The following is a 15,786-nucleotide window of genomic DNA, read 5'->3' on the forward strand; positions in this document are numbered from 1 at the left end:
GTTCATTCTACCACTGCTAGAAGGTTCTCATAAAAACGGCAAAGAAGAAAACAAATTCTCCTAACTCTGCAATTGCCCACCAGACCCAATGTAGGAATATATCATCTGAGATCAGCACAGAGAGTTGTAGCCTTTGCCAACTCTTCACTTAGCTTGGAAGGCTGCTACAGGAAAAAAAACCATTGTGGATTTGTTACAACCTTAAAAATACAGACTTGTATTTAATTTGAAATATCTTGCTAAATGCCTAAAGAGGGCTGATGCAGTTCTTGGGATTTGTCACCAGCTCAGATACGGTTGACTGCAAGATCTTAGTCAACCATCTAATATTGGCACAATAGAGTATCCAACAAAACGTTTGTTACTGAAGGTAAATGACCAATTATTTCGATAGATATTTCGACCTGACAATTCCCCACCTCATAAATTGATCACAAAGCAGTAAAGTAAAACCTATTAAAGGTCCATTCTTACATGCTCAAGTGGAGAATAATGTCTGGTAAAGAACAAAGCTAATTCACTACAATCTAACCCACATCCAACTGAGAGACACCTGGAAACTGCATCATCCTAACAAAATAAGACAGCATCCACAACAATACTAATTATTTGTACACTGATATAGTCTCTATTTCTTCTAATAACATTTACTTATTTATTTTTAAATGATGCAGCTGGAACACTGCCCATTTCTGCCCCCCCCTCCCACCCGAGACTCCAGTGCATCCAATAAGGATCAGTCAGCCAGGACATTACCAAACATAAAATGCACGACCTGGGATGAAAGAGGTGGACTAGTCCCCCCTCCTAATTCTTCTTTGGCAGGATAAGAAAACCAAAAACCTAGGGAAGGAAGGAAGAGGAAATTAAGCCCACATTACGAGCACCAACAAGATGGACAGGCTGAGAGAAAGGCGGTCAAACCTGAAACTGTGCAACATCAAACATCAGACACCATTATTTTGCACACCATGCCACCATAGATGGGACCCAGCAATATGCAAATCAGTCTTGCCCCTCATCCAATGGAAACAGTCCAGCCTCAACTGCCAAGCCAGGTCCTCCCTGAACCAGAACACAAGCAACCCACAACTAGTTTTGCTCTTATTAGAGCTCATCAGCCAAGTATAGCTTGGCTCCAGTGGTAGAGTGTGCACAGGATCCACATAACGGGGCCTTAACAGTTCGGTCAGGACTGTTCTCATTGGAGCAGGGTCAAAACTGATTTGCATATGACTGGGTTCAAAATGAGGTGGCATGATCTAAGATGTGGCCCAGAGTAATTACCTGTGGCTGAGATGAATTCAAGCATTCCATTCATCACTTTTTGAATACTTTAGGAAGACTAGGTGAAGGCACCTCTAATGTGCTGAGGTTGGTTGTTCCAGGCTTTGGGAGCGAGGAAGGAGAAGGCAAGGATGTGGTTCTGCATATGCAGCAGATGTATGCAAGTAGGACACATCCCACTCTAACCACAACAACCACCTTCACCACCCTCACCCTACCACAATCCTAAGCACTACCACCCTATCTGCCACCATCACCCTCGCCACCCTAACCACCACCTTCAACACCGTAATCACTACCACCCTAGCTAAACAGCCCCATCCTACAAACCACCACCATCTGACAATAACCACCATCTTAGCTACTCTAACTACTACTTTCACCACAACCACCCACCCTACCCATCACCCTAACCACCAACCCACCCTAACACCACCATCACCATCACCCCATCACACTAATCAACACCCTAACCACCACCACCAGCTGGTCTGAACCACAACCACCCTAACCACCACTGCCATCTTCACCACCATCTGACCCTAACCACCACCACTACCCTAACCATCACCTTCACCACTACCAACGTACCCTAACACCACCACCCGATCATAACCACAACAACCATAACCACCACTACTTTCACCACCCGCACCCTACCACCACCAAAACCACTATCACCCTAACTAGCACTAACCAAACCAACCTACCATCACCTTACAAAGCCACCCACCACCACCCTATCATTCCTGCCACTATTACTCTTCTATCATAATAATCACCACCAACCTACCAACCATCTAGTACTACCACCCTAATAGCAATCACTACCTTAACTAACATCCTACCGTAGCCGCCACCACCCACCCCACCACCCTTTCTACCACCACTGTACCCTAAACATCACTAACTACCCCACCACCCTACCCTGACTGCCTCCACCCTAACTACCACTACTTTAATCCAACCTAACATCCCCCTACCACTACTAGAACCCTATCACTACCACCATACCCCTCCCATCACCTCCTGCTACAACTATCCACCTACCACCACCATAACCTCCACCACACTATCCTAAACACCACTCTAACCACCACTACCACCGTACTATAGCCACAACCTCATTCTAAGCACCACATTTGCCACCCTCATTACCATTACCACCACCCTAACTACAACATCACCCTCACCACCTTAAAAACACAACCACCACCACCCTTAGAAGGAATGTGAACTCAACCACCACACAGTGAAACATGGAGAGCCACACTGAGGGATGTCAACTCCTGATTATGTCTCAAAGATGATACAAACGAAAAAGAAGCCTATTGTTAGAGATGTGCACTCAAGAAGCCAGAGAAGATACCTGTGAGCCAGTTAAAACACCAGATATTTGCTGGGATGCAGGAAGTTGTTCTTCATGCAGTTACAGACATGATTAGGCAAAATATGCATGCACCCTTTAATGAACAAATAAAAAGGATGCTTAATGCCTGTAAGATGAATATTTGATGTCCTAAGAGTAAATGTCAGGTACTGTGCAAAACTGTTAATACCTGGAAGACCACTTACTGTACTGAGAAAATGTTTTCTTGGAACACAGGATGAGCAAGACTACTGATCTAAGAACAATGTAATTGGTTTTCTAACTCCATTCACGCCAGCTAATTTACATTATAAAATGACATAGCATGTGTGTGTGTGTGTGTGTGTGTTCCATCTTACCTTTTTGTTATGCTTTTCTTTTTTTCTCTTTTTTGATTTAACTTTGGAAGAATCTGAAAAAAGAAATGGTAAAATGCATCATTCCTGCATTTGTTGGAAGAATAAATTATAGATTACTGACTAGAGCAGATGTTACTTTGTCATTTATATAGCACATTTAATCAAAGAATGCCACAACAGAACATTTTTATATACAATTATTATTCTATTAATTATGTTATTTCCACAAATATCTGCCCTTTTAAATTTTTGAATATGCTAGCACAGAAGTTGCAGTCTCCCTAATCAGGGAATAGTTAGTACCAATACTAACACTAAAATATTTGTAGAGTGTGCATTTACTCATAAAGGTATCCTGGTGCGAATATCAGTAGACACTGACAAGAGCTGAAGGCTGGAGTAAAGTTTACTCAAAAATAAGCAACCCTTTAGTAAATTGCAGAACTCAAAACGGATGAGAAATAAGCTCAAGGTGCTCCAGCAAATCATTTTATTGTCTAGCGCAGTGGTTCCCAACCTGTGGTCTGGGGACCCCTGGGGGTCAGCGACTGCTTAGAAAATAAGGAATATTAACAGGTCCCCAGCTTTCAGTAATTACTTAGTTGGGGGGGGGAGAGGGGACGGCGGGAATCCAGTAACGATTCAGTGGGGGTCCCTAGGTTCAAGTAATCTTAAACGGGGGTCCACAGAAGTAAAAAGGTTGGGAACCACTGGTCTAGCGGCCAAGTGTGAAAAGAAACAGCCTCTGATCCTTTTAATCCAGAAATGTGAGGGGACCACGAGTCTAAAGGACACAGAGGGCAACAGTCTACTGAGCGTGAAAGAAAATTGCCAGTATGAAGCAACCAAAGAATGAAAGACACAATGTATCAAACAGATGAGTTGGAAGACTACGCATTTAGAAATAGGGACTCTATGAAGTAAAATAATAAAAGGAGAAATATTTACGAAGCAAATGAAGGCAACAATAAGCCTTGCAGCAGTATTATAAGTGTGCTGCTGACAATACAAAAGGTAATTAGGTTTTCTTAGGTAAAGTAAACTGCGACAACCCAGCGGGAACTTAGTTTTCTGAATGCATTCACTGCGAGCAAAAGACACACATGGGAAAGGCGGAAGAAGAGAAAAACGAAAAAGCGTCACAAAGCGGGAAGCTGCAAGAATGAGCTGAAAGGGCAGGGAGTGGATGGCTTTAGGATTACGTTGCCTCAGCATTCAGTGCTTGCACTTTTCAATGCAGCAGACGCATGTTTCAAAGGAGAGTTTTGAGCACTTTTTTATTTACAAATTAAGTACGGATTAAGCCATCAGACTTTTAATCATAGAGAGGGCTATTGATCCACTAAGAGGACCTCAGTCTTATTTGTGTTTCATTTCAATGAATTATCTAGGGCACACTGCATTGCAACATTCGTGGAAGTTCATTCAGACTCTGACACTGAAGAGTAACCGAAGGACCTGACAAGACTGGAAATATGCAGAGCATATATTTTAATCAGAGTAGGACTGAGAGATAAACTCCAAAGGACATACCAGAAATATTGTCCAAAGTTGCAGATAGGTCCATGAGGTTCAAGGCGAAACAACTGCCATGATTCACCAAGATTTTGAAGTCACTCAGAATGGAAACCAGAGCAGACTGTATACTGTGAGATGTTAAAAGGCTGAGAGGATGGGATCAAGATTATGATGTGGCACCATAAATCAGGAAAGCTGAAAATAAATCTCCTTTCCAATAATTGTTTTTTTAAGCTAACGGTAACAGTGAACTAGGTCGGATATTGCTGATCGATGACGGGTCCACAGTGAGGTTCATCAGTAAAAGGACAATCATGGCCTATTTCCAACTAAATTGAACCACAAGATCGGAAAGGATGGGAAAGAATAGTCAGATGTAATACATAACATTCTGTTTAGTGAGCACAATAGAAAGTGAGAAAAATTCAAAGCGCTGTGGAAAAGCCGGGCTAGAAGATCAAAATCAGTCGATTTAGAGCACACATATCTGGTGGCAAAATATTACAAATAAGTGAGATCTTGCAGAAGAAAACATATAGAGTCACAGAGAAACACTATGAAGATACAAAGGACAAATTGCAGCACTATGGATAAACAGGAGACTCAAGGAATTTTTAATATTAATTAGAGGGCTTAGCACTTCTGAAATGAGTATAATAAAGGACACAAGAACAGCACATCAACTTCTAACAGTAGACAGCAGAATTACAGAACACATGCCCCACATCACTATTTGGCCTCTCTATCATAAAGTACTGAGATTCAAGGGGGTGGGAGCCATTAAATATACAAAGACTTTCCACTGGAACGTGACTCTGCCCCTACGGCTTCTCTAAGTATCTTTTTATGGAGTGAAAGGATCCATATCTACTCATACCTCGACAAATTACAACTATATCTGCATCTGAAACAAAATATTTCAGCAAATACTTATTGAGTCTATCTCAAATGGGCCCTCACCTTTTCATTAAAAAAATCTACTGTAATTCCTCCAGAAACATGTATAGTTGTAATAAGTTGTCAATGCAGTCCTGCCTATGGGAAAAAGCAAGCCTGTCCCACCCCAGAGGAGTTTTGCCAAGAAACAAATTATTTCATATTTTGACGACTGAAACAAAGCAATCTTGTGGTTGCAGAACTGTCAAGCCTTGGACTTATACAGGTACGTGGTTGCATTACCTAGACTTCTTTTGTGGGTGAACTGGCTGTATAAATGTGGAACCAAGTCTGCATTTTGGGGGAACATTTGGAGGAAGATGCATCGTGTTGTAAAAATGCAGTTTGTTGGGCAATTCATGAGGTTAGGAATTATTTTAATAAATCAGCTGACGGCATCAACACTGCATCCTCCCATGTCAAGAACAATTCATCTCAACAGCGAGCTTCTTAATGTTGAATGTTTGAGTGTTCTACATACCCTTAACACCAACACTAGCATCAAGGTATTTGCCTTAAGTCCATCAATATTAAGTGCACCAAAGTCTACTGTAAGTGCCAGTAACAATGTAACTCCTTTTCCTTCTGACCTCAGGAGGGTTCACATGGCATTTTAGACAGCACTGAGACCTCTCTTGACCTGAGGATCCACCTGTAATGGACTCTGAGGAGGCACAGGAACATTCCCTGTCTCGGAGAATTCTATCCATCAAGGTTTTGGACTGTGCTGGAGAGGTAACCAAAGCTAGCCTTGCCAAAACTATTCAAATCAGCCCTGTGCGAGGAAATGAAGTAAGTAAGCCTGATCTTTTCTGGTGTGTTTGGGGCTAATGTAAAACCTGTGATTTCTTTGAACTCATTTATGTGAATTTCAACAATTCTGGACGGTTTTGCATCCCATAATGGAGGATGCTGTTTTTCGCTCCTACAGGTCATAGACCCTAGTTCGTATTGTGTGTTATTGCCCTGTATTTTAAGCACCGCATATCTACCTCCAAAAACAAATGCAGGAATCTCGAACACCCAGGGCAAGTGCTGTACTCTTTATGTGGGAAAAACCCATTACGCTGGTGAAAATTGGAAGAATTATTGATGCGGTACTAAAACGATAATCTTTGCCAAAGTAATCCATGATTTTATGGATCTGTACCTGTGGCACCAAAAGCTTGTTACTAACAATACGTTTTAACATCTGTAATTGAGTTCTGTCCTTTTTCCTTTTCAATTTGATTCTAAATTTGCCTCGTCATTGTGTCTGAGCTTTATTTAAATTATTTTAATAATTATGCAAAACAACTAAACTAAACTGAAGAATACTGACTGCATGAAGGTCGCTTACCAAGTGTGTATTGCCACAAGAAGGCCAAATAAAAAAGTGAAGGTACTGAGGCTGTGTCAACAAACACAGCACAACAAATTGAAATCACTTAAAAAGAAATGGAAATTGAAAGGCCACACTTCTTTTGTTGTTCAGGAGTTAAAATGAGTAAGAATCCTACTGGAAATATCAAATTTAAAGTAAATTTGCAGAACACAGAATCCAGGGACCCATTCCCTCAGAGGCACAACAATACAGCCACAGGTTTTGGTATTGGAGGGTTCTGTGTAGCATCTTAAAGACACGGTTTTGTCTGTTTATAAACATACGTATATTTGGACATTCTCTTTTTATTTTACTATTTAAAAATGATGCCACACTGTTGATTAAGCTCCAACGACTCTCTCAAAAATGTTTGTTTTCATTTGACCATCTAAACAAAGATGAAAAGATATTAAGCCTTTATCACAAAATTGCCTTTATATTTAAAAACAAATATCAGTACAGATCCAAAACTAAAGAATGGCTTTGTTATGGCCTAATAATCATTTTACTCCAAACGTGTAAAGAAAGTGTGCAAATGACCACCATCCTTGCAGTGACGTGGGTGGGGTGTTGCATAGCATTTCAACTCGAAAGTCAGTTTCACAGTTTATAACCAAATCAGTACTAGCAGCAGGCAGCCATAGTTCTTGAAAATTAGACATGATCTTTTGCCTCTTCCGACTTGGGTAGGCTTTTTTCGCTGAACACCTCAACAATCTCCTCTCCACAACGCAGAAGATCTTCTTGCCAAGAGATGTTTTATCATCGTGGACGATCAAAATTATGACAGCCTTTAAACATGAAGTCTCGACGCAAAATGTTTCACTGCTGAAGAACACCAAAGCAGTTTAAAGGATGGAGTTATTGAGTAACTGGTCTAGACTTTTGAGCCATTGTTTAAATGTAGCATCATCCTTAAAGCCTTTTTTTTTTTAAATTAGTGATGCTAACCCATACTGAAATACAAATGGAAGAGGATGTCAAAAATTCAATGCCTTAAGGCAGTGGTCTTCAAACTTTTTAATGCAGCGCCTCCGCTGTCGCGGGGGTGGTGGGGATAATCAGCCCCCACCGCACAAGAATTTCTCACAGTTATTCTATTAAACTGGCAATGTTTAAATATGTCTAGACTTATTTATACATTGCAGATAAGTTCTGTTACAGTTTTAAACGTGCAATCAAATACATGATTGCTAAACATACTATTCTGGTTAGCTAGGCTTTACTAACCTGTAAAAGTATCCACTATGTGATTATTAGGTTTGAGGGGGGTTTGAAGAATGTTTGAAATCCCTTTCCTTTTGTCACCTTCTCCCAGTCAGGATATAAATGACAATATATGTTAGTGATGGCCCATTACACAGTGGCTTACCGCCGCTCTTTTAACCCCCCACCCCACCTCCGCGATTAAAAACAAGCACTGTTATCAGCATAATGCAAATGCTTCTTTTGACGGGAGCCTGCCAATCCTACCCCAATCACCCACCCCCAAAGGTTAACTTGAGGCCACCCTAGGGGGCCTGCCCCAGTTTGAAGACTCCTCTCTAAAGGTGAAGCACTTCAAATGTATTTTACAAACGTAAGGAGTATTAAAACAAAAGGCAAAAAGAGCGACTTTTAGTAAACAATACAATACTAGGCAATGTACTGTTTACTATCAAGCCATAGAAATCAGGTGTGAATATTGTTGACTTTATCCACAATGCTTTATCTCTCCAACTACAATTTAGTACCAAGGAAAGATCTACTTCAAGGGAAGTCAATGTGAAAGGCAGTCCCTTTCAAAAGAGCAATAACGAAAGGTACAGGGAAAATTCATATCTTACCAATTAAACAATCGATTGAAGTAAGGAGTGACAGGCTTAATGCAGTGACCAGAGTAGTGATGCCTTATTGTTCTATATTGTGAGGGCACAGGGTTTAAGATGGACATGAAAGCAAGCGCACTTGAATGAACTTTTACTAAGCGAAACTAAAGCTGGGGACACTTGGCAGGTGACATGGCCTAACTACTTCTATTTCAAAACGATGAAAAACCTCAGCTTCCCTTTTACAAATAAATGTGCAAAGGTACAATGTCAGAACATGTTGTTCTAAAGGCCAAGCAAGAATGCACACAGACCAAGAGGAACAATTATTATAGAAACAAGAATGAACATTGGAACAATAAAAAACTATGGGTCTCACTGAGCATTTGGCGTGGGGAGAAACACTGAACTGGCAGTCCTCTCTCCTCACCAAACTCGCATTTGCCTCATTCTATTTAGAGTCATGGGATCCTCTGGGTTGCCGTCAACTTGAAGAAAACGCAGAAAGGCCCCCATATGCGGGGGGAAAAAACATCTGTGCATCTGGATCACTTGTTTTTTGTTAAAAAAAAACAAATTCCTGATTGGGGAGTTTGTTTTGTGTGGGGGGAAAAAAAGTTTGCTGTGCGGGTGCATTAAGCACTGCCCCCACTCTGCAAAATGTAAGTGCTCTAAAGGGAGCACCCGTGGTGGAGATTACCTTTACAGCATAGAGAGAGCACCAATCAGGCGGAAAATCTCTAAATGGAGGGAAAGGGATATCAGTCATCACAAACAAAGTCAACTCATTCTAGTACATCGCATTTGTAACAATGCAAGTGTTACACTGCAATTAAATGTACCTTAACGAAAAGAACACCGTTTGCATTTCGTGTCAGTGTAAATGTGTGTCTAAGCGTTCCTTTGCAGAATTCCATCTCTCTTTGTATAATTAAATTAAAGCACACTAAATGGCAGTGTTAACTTGAATTAATGACACAATGTAGAGTTGAGTTTACTAATTTGGAAACTAATAGATTATAAAGATAAAGATAAAATGTTTGCATCAAGAAACTGTGTTGCAGAAGTTAGTGGATTTTTAAATCGGCTCCTCTTCAATAGAAAAGGATGTTCGCATATAGACCTGTCAAGTTCTACTAAATCACAAAATGAGATGAGTTTCAGAATGAAAGCAATAACAGGGATTTTCCTCCCTTATTTCAGTGCCCTTTAGTTCCCTGACTCGTCTCACTTTGTAGTTTAGTAGGATTTCACTGGACTGAATGTGAAGTGAACTTTCTTGTTGAAGAGAAGCCGAATTTAAATTCTACTAAGTTTTGCAGCACAGTTTCTTAATGCAAACATTTTACCTTTAGGAACTGTAGGTTTCTAAATCAGTTCGCTCTACTAACTTCTGCAGTCATACATTTAACTCAGCACTGCCATCTAGTGTATTTTAGTATAATTAGGTGTGGTGGTGGGGGGCCCTAGGCCCTCATGCTACAGAATAAAGTGGCGCAGACACAGTAGCATGGTTGTATGAACTGGCCACGGGCACGTGTGCCCGGCCTTTTTTATTTGTAGGGTCACCTGACTGGTGCTGCCTGTGTTGGGTGGGTGTGGGGTGTGCCTGTAAGACCAGCCCTCAGCCCAGTGGCCGGTATAAACACTAGAAAGTGTCCGGCTGGACACTACATTAGGCACATTGAACTCTACAAAAGAGCGTTCATGCACAAACTTTCTACAGGCTATTTTCAATCCTGTTTATATCGCATCTTCATTTACAACACATCCAAAGTAAATGCATGTCTTGTAAATGACTACATGACTATGGCATTTAAAACAAATCACCGTAAATGCAAGACTATCTCAATGGCTTGTTGTAAAGGTAATAAACTGAGGAAAAGTACCTCAACTAAAGGGACGGAGGTCAAAACCTACGCCCCTCTGGTGGATCTCCTGCCAGGGTCTGAATCAGGCCCAGATTTCTTATTAGTACTCACAATGTAAAGTTATGAGCTGGCCAGACAACCAGAATGGTCCCTTTGCAGGCCACAGCCAGGGCCAGCTTTAGGGCTGTGTGAGCAGTGCGACCGCACCGGATGCTGACCTCAGTGTGGCGCCGTGTTTAGCAATAACATGCTTGCGATTTAAAAGCACTGACTGAAATGTTCCTTGTGCGTCCAGCCTTCAGGAAACAATTAAAATGTCAATATACATTTTGTGGGTAATGTTCCTACTAGGGAGAGAAGTAGTTTTGTCTATCACAAATTTGACTCGCCATAAGGTAGCGCAGAGGGTTAATATGCCTGCTGCAAAGAATAGAACTATATTTTATGTGGGTAGCTGAGTGAATTAGTAAAGCCAGCCTTTACAGGTACTTTAAAAATATTGGATGTATGAAAAATGGGGGGCTACGGCAGTGGTCTAATAAAACTGAAGGACCGCCCCCTGCGAAGTACCTATAGGAGGCCCCCTCTTCCCTGGACCCAGTCAGGGGCCTGCCACCCCTGCACTGTGTCCTGTGCTGAGGGGGGCCCCCTGGATCTGGCATCCCCAGCACCGTAGGGGCTGCAGAGGCCTTTGTTACAAAACTGGGCTATGAAGAGATGAGGGGTACATTTGCCCCGGCTGGTAGTGAGTGAATCCAAGGAGGTGGTCATGGGGAAGGGGGCACCAAACAAGACGGTTGCACAGGTCGCCACCAGCGCTAAAGCCGGCCCTGGCCACAGCTACCTGATAAGTATTCATTCTTTGCCGCCAACTCCCTGTCCTAGGTGTGCTGGGGCAGCCCCTTTACACCAACATTCTCAGGCTAACGGCAAATAGGGAGCGCTGTGGAAGCTGAAAGTTAGGAGTGACAGGCTGCTCATGCTCACTAACTGCTCCCTATTTTGGGAAGAAAAGTGCTAATAGAATTAATGCATTTTGTTGCAGGGCAATAGCATCCCCTAATTACCTCACCAAGCTATGCACCCTTGCCTGAGGCTCGGGCCCATAACTGCAAGGAGGTAATTAACAATCGCTACTGCCTGCTGGTTTGGGCAATATTGCTTAATTATAACATTGGAATGTGGAGGGCTTCCCTGTAGTAAAACACAACAGGGCTGTGCAGAGCCTCCGTTTTACATCGCACAGTTAAACATAGCCTTTCAGATGGCAACCTTTTACACGTCTTTCAGTTGTGTGATAATGTACTGAGAAATTACTGTACAAGCAGCCTTTTCCTTGTAAGTTTTGCTGCCATGCAGTCTGTACACCCTGTCCAAGGCTAGACACACAGAACATGATGCTCTTCTATCCTGACTGTCGCCTGTCGGAGACAACTCTGTACTTGCAGACATATCGTGTAAGTTCTGCACATCTGACACTGTGTGATTTCATTATGAAAACTGCCTCTGTGCCACATTCGGCAGAACAGCACTTCAGCCTGGATTATCCTGGAATGCTGTGTGCTGTGACAGAGATGCAGCCCTGCTGTCTCTGACCTTCAACCAACGTAGCCTGCCCTACACAAGACCGCCTTCCTGGAATCCTGGTACATATAACCCAGGTTTTGGGGGATGAAAGAGGGATCATTCTATACCAGTGGATCTGGAAGAGGGTACTCCCACTGTGCTCTTGATAGTGTAGGTAGTACCGTGTATACCAACACGGTAACATTATCATGGTTGAACTGTTTATCTTTTTCACCATTTTCATAATGCTGGTTGTCATGTTTTGTTTTATCTGCCTAATAATCACAGCTCTTGTTTTTTTATACAAGAACACAATTGTTGCAATAAATGTTTGAAAAAGCATTTTTGCATCTTTCCTGTGTCTCATCTTTGGGACGCTGAGTGACGACGAAAGGGTAGATCTGTTTCCACGATTTCCCTGGGAATCTGAGTAGTCATGTTTGAGGTTGCAAATACCATCTACTATCCTGGTAAGTATAGGAGTTCAGTTGGTGGACTGCGAGATAGCTAGGAATTGTGTCAACATTCCCTGATGGTATAGATAGATTGAATCCCTATGACCTGAATTGTATATTGACCTGATATGCAGGCCTACTTAATTTGTAGGAAACCTATAAAAACCCTGCAGATATTAGGGTAGCAGATGGCCAAAAACAACGGTACAGACCTTTTGCTCAACATTCAAAAAGTAAGCTTCCTGTTTCAACCTGTGTACTTTAGAATTTTCCACCTCTTTGGCCCCAGTCTAAAATTCACTTAAATTCTTTAGAGGCTGCTATCGCCCTCATGAAAGGGCTATACTGTTACAGTAAGACCCCAAAAGCATTCAAAATAGTGTAGTGAAACTCAACAAGTGTCAAGTGTTAATGGATTTAACATGTTCAAGAATTCTGTTACTACGGTATTTGAATAAATTTAATTGCAGATGTATTCTATGTTGCTGGTTTCTTCAGAGACCGTACCTAATATTGAAAAAAATATACAGTTGTTAATCAAATTAATTGACATTTTTATAACGCTGCTATGTCCTTCACTTGTTGCTAACCATGAAATGTTTCATCAGAACCAAATCACTTACCTGCACTACTTGAACTGCTGGATGATGAGGAAGATCTCGAAGAGGATGAGGATGAAGAGTGAGAGGAAGAAGACGACGAGGTACTAGAGGATGATGTTGAAGAAACAGAAGAAGATCTGCTCCGGCTTCGTTTTCTCTTTGATCTTCCTAAAGTAAATTAAATGTTAGTTTTGAATGTCGAAAGGCAAAACGAAAACCATAAAAACAGCCATCAAAGTTAAATGTCTCTCCATAGAAAGATCAGTTTGTTACATACTACAATTTGGTTACCTAAAGTCACTCACGTCACGCAACCACAGAAATGGCAGCCAGAGCATTACAAAAAAAATAGTTCTTCTTACGACCAACTCCCTGACATACAGAGGGCTGTAATTGCTTAAAGAGCCCTTAAAATCCTATTGGTATAGTGCTATGTTCATCCAGAAGGTGGTGGTTTAGCTGTGGCTCCAAAACAAAAAAAGAAAGGGGCCAGATACACAGATATTTCCAGTATTTACAAAAACATGTTATCTAAATTCTTCGTTTCAAAATGTCAGTGCACATGAAAAAATAGAATTTGAAGAAATATCATGATTGTGACAGCTTCGACTTCTCATTAACATCAAAGCAGAAGATAAACCTCCAAATGCTTTGCAGGCTATTTTGTTTTTAGAAATAAGAGTTTCACAAATTCTCAGTGGTCAGAGGTTGACAGACGGGCTACATGGACATAGACGAACTTGCCTGTCAGAGAGACACTTGCATTCCACAACTGAAAGTGGTTTATAATCTCAGACTGTGACCACATTTTGCACTGCAGTTGAAGCAAAAAGTAAGGATACTGGTATAGTTACAATAAGAGATCTTGCATCATTTCTGGTTCAGTAAAGGGATAGCCAGCCCCGCCTAGAACAGTTTCCCTTGGCAAATGTCCAGTATAATGATGGGGTATTTTGCCGCAACAAACAGATATTATTGGTAACGTAATGGCTACTCTATTTCCCGTGATGCGTTATCACATTTCTTACTACTTATATAATAACAAACCAGGCTTATACTGCCCTGGGACACTGCTTGCTAAACAGTTTTACTCATACCAAAAGGGATCAGCCTGATTCACTCTAAAATGGGACCTGTAACTTCCAACACCATATTTACAGGTTTGATTTCCAGTTCTGAATGGGCTGAATCCACAACCACAAGAGAATGAACAGTCCCTAGTGATTTATGGATTTACAGTACAATAATCAGTTACCTACAAGAACGCTATTCATTAGAATAAAAGCGAAATCCTAGATTCATAATAATACTGCACGTTTGTCCCATGACTGTATTTCACATTCGCCTGTGGCATTCATGAACCAAGTTATGTCAGGGCAGCAGAAAGGAAGTCAAAGAGACTTTCTCTGCATGATGGGTCTGCATATATTTGTGAATTCAAACAACCTCAAAAAGTGTTTTTCGTTTTCTCCAAGCTCGGCACACGCAGGCTGGAAAACATGTTTTGTGAATCTGGTACTAAAAAAAACCAAAGGGGTTCTGTTTTGGTTTTGTGTTTGTTTTGTATAAGTTTAAATTGCTTTGTGCCACTCTTTGCTCACAACTACTTGCCGTGCTATACACTCCATCTCACTTACCCTTATGCACCCAGCAGTGTGGACCCACTAGCTGTGATCCTGTCAGTTCCCTCTCGAGGGAGGGAGAGGACAACCAGCGGGGAGGAGAGGGGACAGTAGGTAGGGGGTGGGGGTAAGAGAATCACTTGACTACTTCCCTGCCACCATGATGGGGTCCCATTCCGTAATGACTTCTCCATTTTTTTCAACAACATAATCCAAAGGTCATGCTGCTCCAGGAAACTCATTAACAGGGTTACAATTGTCACTTTTTAGCCCACAGGGTCTACAATAGAATATATCATACAGGATACGCACATCGGTCCCGCAGGGTAGCAATCCTTAGGCATAAAACACTGTCACTGGTCATAACTAAGGTCACTTGGGAGACCAGGGCCAATATGTAACCTTAGAGAGAAAGTTAGAAAGCACTACATAAAACATCCTCAATGTGTGCATCTCACCAGCAATGCATCAATCTACTTTAGGGGTTCTCAGAGCTTTAGTGGCTGCGCTGCCTCTTGGGGTGACTACCATAGGGGGTAATTTCTACAATGTCTACAATGTCATGGGAGAGCTGGACTTGCAGAAAGCACAAGGTGGTCCCCTGAGATGAGGAAGGAGTCTGGAGGAATGGTCAAGGAGGTCTTAGTGACATGTGGCGGGTTTGCAATTGTGGGAAATCAGAATACACTAACACATTGGGAGCACATGGGTCGCTACTTCGTATAGACTACTTGTTCCTCCAAGCTGCTGATAAACTCCACACTACAGGATCTCAAATACTCTCTCTTGGGATATCAGCCCACGCCCCACTCCTGACCTATTTTGGTACCACACTCACAAGGGAGTGCCCTATGTCGCGCCTCAATGCGTAGTTCCTTACAGATGGTCAGTTCGAGGACTATCTGCCCGAAGAGCTCAAAGTTTTTCTCACCCTAAATGAGAGCACAGTGGATTCGGCGGGTGGACTCAGCAGGGGTCTTGTGGGGGGGGAATTCAAGGCCTCAATGAGGGGTATCACCCGTTCCTACGC

General features: G+C 41.9%; 1 protein-coding gene across 10 annotated transcripts in view; it reads right to left on the bottom strand.

The window, feature by feature from the left end:
- The window catches only part of LOC138295567 (RNA-binding protein with serine-rich domain 1-like), a 72,208-nt gene that overhangs the window by 16,024 nt on the left and 40,398 nt on the right, over positions 1-15,786 (bottom strand). For all 10 annotated transcript variants that reach the window (XM_069233943.1, XM_069233937.1, XM_069233940.1 and 7 more), the window contains 2 exons: positions 13,156-13,302; positions 3,016-3,068 (listed from right to left, as the gene is read on the bottom strand). In XM_069233943.1, the coding sequence (XP_069090044.1) occupies positions 3,016-3,068; positions 13,156-13,302 (200 nt within the window). The remainder of the gene's footprint in view (positions 1-3,015; positions 3,069-13,155; positions 13,303-15,786) is intronic.

The sequence above is a fragment of the Pleurodeles waltl genome, chromosome 5 (genome assembly GCF_031143425.1).
Source record: "Pleurodeles waltl isolate 20211129_DDA chromosome 5, aPleWal1.hap1.20221129, whole genome shotgun sequence".
In the NCBI taxonomy this organism is placed as follows: Eukaryota; Metazoa; Chordata; class Amphibia; order Caudata; family Salamandridae; genus Pleurodeles; species Pleurodeles waltl.